The sequence below is a fragment of the Tyto alba genome, unplaced genomic scaffold (genome assembly GCF_018691265.1).
Source record: "Tyto alba isolate M040663 unplaced genomic scaffold, T.alba_DEE_v4.0 Super-Scaffold_11, whole genome shotgun sequence".
Taxonomy (NCBI): domain Eukaryota; kingdom Metazoa; phylum Chordata; class Aves; order Strigiformes; family Tytonidae; genus Tyto; species Tyto alba.
Window position 1 is genome coordinate 10,037,555 of NW_024881273.1, and position 3,558 is coordinate 10,041,112.

Genomic DNA, 3,558 nt, shown 5'->3' on the forward strand with positions numbered 1-3,558 from the left:
GACATCCCAGTCTCCCATCTGAGCTCCTATGCACATCCTTTCCACAGGGCCAGTGATTTAAAGAGAGCCAAAGCAAAGAGAAGTAACTGTTCACCTGTCTGGTTGCAGCCACAGAGATATACACTATTTCCTGAATTTATAGCGTGTCTGTGTATCCATATGCCTGGGGGCTGCACAGGGCAGTACAAAGTCTGCTCTATGCAATCACAAAATAAAGGAGGACTAATCAGTGCCGCTCACTGAATGCCCGGTTAGGAGAGGGGAGGAAAAGCTTACACAGAGCAGGTGGGAAGGTGAAATGTGGCTGGAAAGGAAATGAAATGAAAGGGGAAGCGGTGGGGTGCGAGGCCTGGGATGCAGGAGCTGGGACACCGGCTTGCGGGAGCTGGGACACTGGGATGCAGGAGCTGGGATGCCGTCCGGGATGCGAAGCCACGGCAGCCCCACGGTGCCGTTAGAGCCGCCCGCAGTCCCGGACGCGGCCGTGGGAGGGAGCCGTCCCCGCGCCGTGGGGATGAACCGCCCCCGCTCCGTGGGAAGGAGCCGTTCCCTCTCTGTGGGGATGAACCGTCCCCGCTCCGTGGGTTGGAGCCGTCTCCGCGCCGTGGGGATGAGCCGTCCCCGCTCCGTGGGTTGGAGCCGTCCCCGCGCCGTGGGGATTAACCGTCCCCGCTTCGTGGGTTGGAGCCGTCCCCGTCCCGGCCGCCGCTGAATCTGCACCGGGGCAGCCCCGGCGCGTCCCCGTCCCGGCGCTTTTCCTGCGGGGGACATTCCCGTGACACGGAGCCGGTGCCCGTGGCGTGGAAGCGCGGCCCCGCCGGGGTGGGAGCCCGGCCCCTTTCCGCGCGGCTCTGGCGCCCGAGCCGCCGGCAGCCTCAGCGACCGTCCTGGAGACACCCACGTTTAACCGTGGGGGAACAGAGCAGCGTTTCAAAAGCACCCAAAGAGCCATTTCCAGAAGCATGTTCCACCTGATGGTCTAAAAGCTTCTTTCTGTAATTGCACTGTACAAATAGTTCGGTTAAGTTAAGCTTACCTGCATATAATTTCTAAGAATGGGAATAAAAAAAATACATTTTTTTTGACCGATATCTGCAAACTATCAGAGCTTTAGACTGTTAGAAATTTACTGGTAGAGTTACACTGCTATGAATTCCTCCCTGTGCAGATCAGCCAAAGAGCAAGAACCAGCTCTCCTACATGCTGTTGTAGCTGCTGCTGCTTGTTGCTTTAGAAGTGCTACTGTGGAGTTTGTCCATGATGCAGTTATGGCAAATAAGAAGTGAGGTGTCAACTGCTGGCAGCATTTTACAGTACCAAAAAAATCAGGAGTGGTCACTTACTCTGTTGTTTCCTTCAGGGAACACCTCCGAAGACTATTTAAGAATCCTACAGAATGTCCCGACCAGGAGAGCTGCTGCGTACATGAGAGGTCAGTGGGGAGCCCAGTGAGGGCAGGAGCTGGCAAAGGGAGGCTGCAGAGCTGGCTGAAGAATGCGCTGTTCATGTTATTCAAAATGATTTTAGTGACAACTAACCTTTTGACCAAATGGGCATTTTACAGGGAAAAAATCCTTAGCTTTCCTGAAATGTGGGTGTGTTTAGTAACACACACACACCCCAATCTGATCACATATAAACTTTTTTTTTTTTAACTTGATAAGAAAAAATAAATAAAGAGAGATCTTCTGCACACAAACACATGAATATACATCTCCATCATTTCCCTTCAAATATTGAGGAAGGTCATTTTCATTGCATCTCCCTGCCTTGGATTTCCCAAGGTCTATGTAAGTCCTTGGAAGTTTTTAACACCCGACTTCCTTGTGGGAACTCCCAGCCATCTGGCCAGGGCCTTTTCTTGGATCTTCCTGCAGGAAAACCACAGATCAGGTATCTCCATTTACCAGGAAATACACTACTGCAAGTCACATAAGGCTAAATTCAGGTCACTAGAGCTCAGTGGCTAACTTTAAAATGTGTGTGCTTTCCTTTCTAGTGTCCAATCCAGTAAACAGTTCAAAACTGATCTTGGTCGAGAAGGGTATTTGTGAAGACATCCAGTGCAAGAGTGAAGAGCTGGTGATAAGGAACCAAGGCCTCTACTTGATCTATTGTCATTTGAACTTTCATTTTCCCAACTGTTCCAATGGCCCCACTGACCTCAAGATAGAGCTCCTTGTGAATGACAAAGTCAACAGGCAAACATTATCCACATGGTGCGCATCAGAAACATGCCAAGAAAAGACTTTTAAGACCTTGTTCCAGATCCATTTGACATACCTGAACGTGAAGGACCGAATATCAGTAACACTCAATCATCCTAAATTCTTGAATGAGATTTCTCTTCCCAATGACAACGTTCTTGGTGTCTTGAGGTACAGTGATGAAATGTGAGCAGCTCCCTGACCCACCACTGCTGCCCAGACTTATCTTTCTCTGAACAACAGTAGCCTGCTTTTACTAGGCAACACCTTGTTTTAAATTTCCTATCTTACCTTCTTGCTAGGGTAACAAGGAACTTTGTGAGTGTCCCAGAATCAAACCTAAAACACTGCAAGACCCACACCTGACAGATTCCTCTGGTTTGGCTCAGGGCAGGATTGTTGTTGGACTATCTAGCATATAACCCACAGACATGCCAACAGCTCCTCAAAACAGTACTGTGTAAACACAGATTAAAATATAACCAGGTTATGGGAAGAATATGCAATACCGAGACTTTTTGGCTAACAGACCGCTGGCAAGGTGCCTGTACTCAGGACATGGGGAAATATTTTTAACTTAATTTTATGGAGTAGCATTTTGACATGGTTTTTCCAAAAACTTATCAGTCAAACTTGTAATCAAGGCTTTCTTTACAAGTGGAGTATACAATCACAACTCTGGAGTAGGTGAATGGGTAGATCGTATGAAAGCAAAATGATGAAATTATTGACTCTCAGGCTGGTAGCTAAAACTCTGGGACACGACATAGGAGATACGGAATTTACAGGATATTTCTGTGCTGCATTCTGCTATAGACTTTATGCAATTTATTTCTAAGTGTCTTCCTTTTCACTATTTATCCATCTTTTCTGTTTAAATATTAAGTTCTTTGGGGCAGACACTTTGTATAAGCACAGTGCTCAGCCTCTGTTCTCACCTGGGGTTTCTAGACCTTTTCATAGCAGATATCCAAACAGTAATCTAGTTGTAAATCTAGCCACATAACAATGTTCATTATGATACATTTTCCTTGAATCCTGTCCTGCCTGTTTGACAGTACTCTGTGACACCAGACCACACATTTCTAGTGCCTGCACCTTCTGAAAATCCAAGATTTAGATCTGAAGTCCAGACTTTCCCCAAAACAATTTCAGACCTGGTCCTCAGCTGAGAGCTGTGATGTTTGGGCAGTCCACAGGATAGATGTTATTTGAGCTTCTTTGGCTTACTGGAAAGCTTAGGTAATGAAAGATAAAAGAGGAGTCTCAGGCCCTCTTATTCTATGAATTGCAGCAACACAAGCATTTATTTAAAATTTAATTCTTACAGTGTGGAGAGGAAAGGGACCAA

The 3,558-nt window shown here is 47.0% G+C and overlaps 1 protein-coding gene across 1 annotated transcript in view; it reads left to right on the forward strand.

Moving 5' to 3' along the window:
• TNFSF8 (TNF superfamily member 8) overlaps positions 1-2,452 on the forward strand; it is a 17,217-nt gene extending 14,765 nt beyond the window's left edge. Inside the window, exons 3-4 of the mRNA XM_033011915.2 lie at positions 1,361-1,432; positions 2,000-2,452. Of these exons, the coding sequence (XP_032867806.1) occupies positions 1,361-1,432; positions 2,000-2,397 (470 nt within the window). The 3' untranslated portion in view covers positions 2,398-2,452. The remainder of the gene's footprint in view (positions 1-1,360; positions 1,433-1,999) is intronic.
• The last annotated feature ends 1,106 nt before the right edge of the window (positions 2,453-3,558 follow it).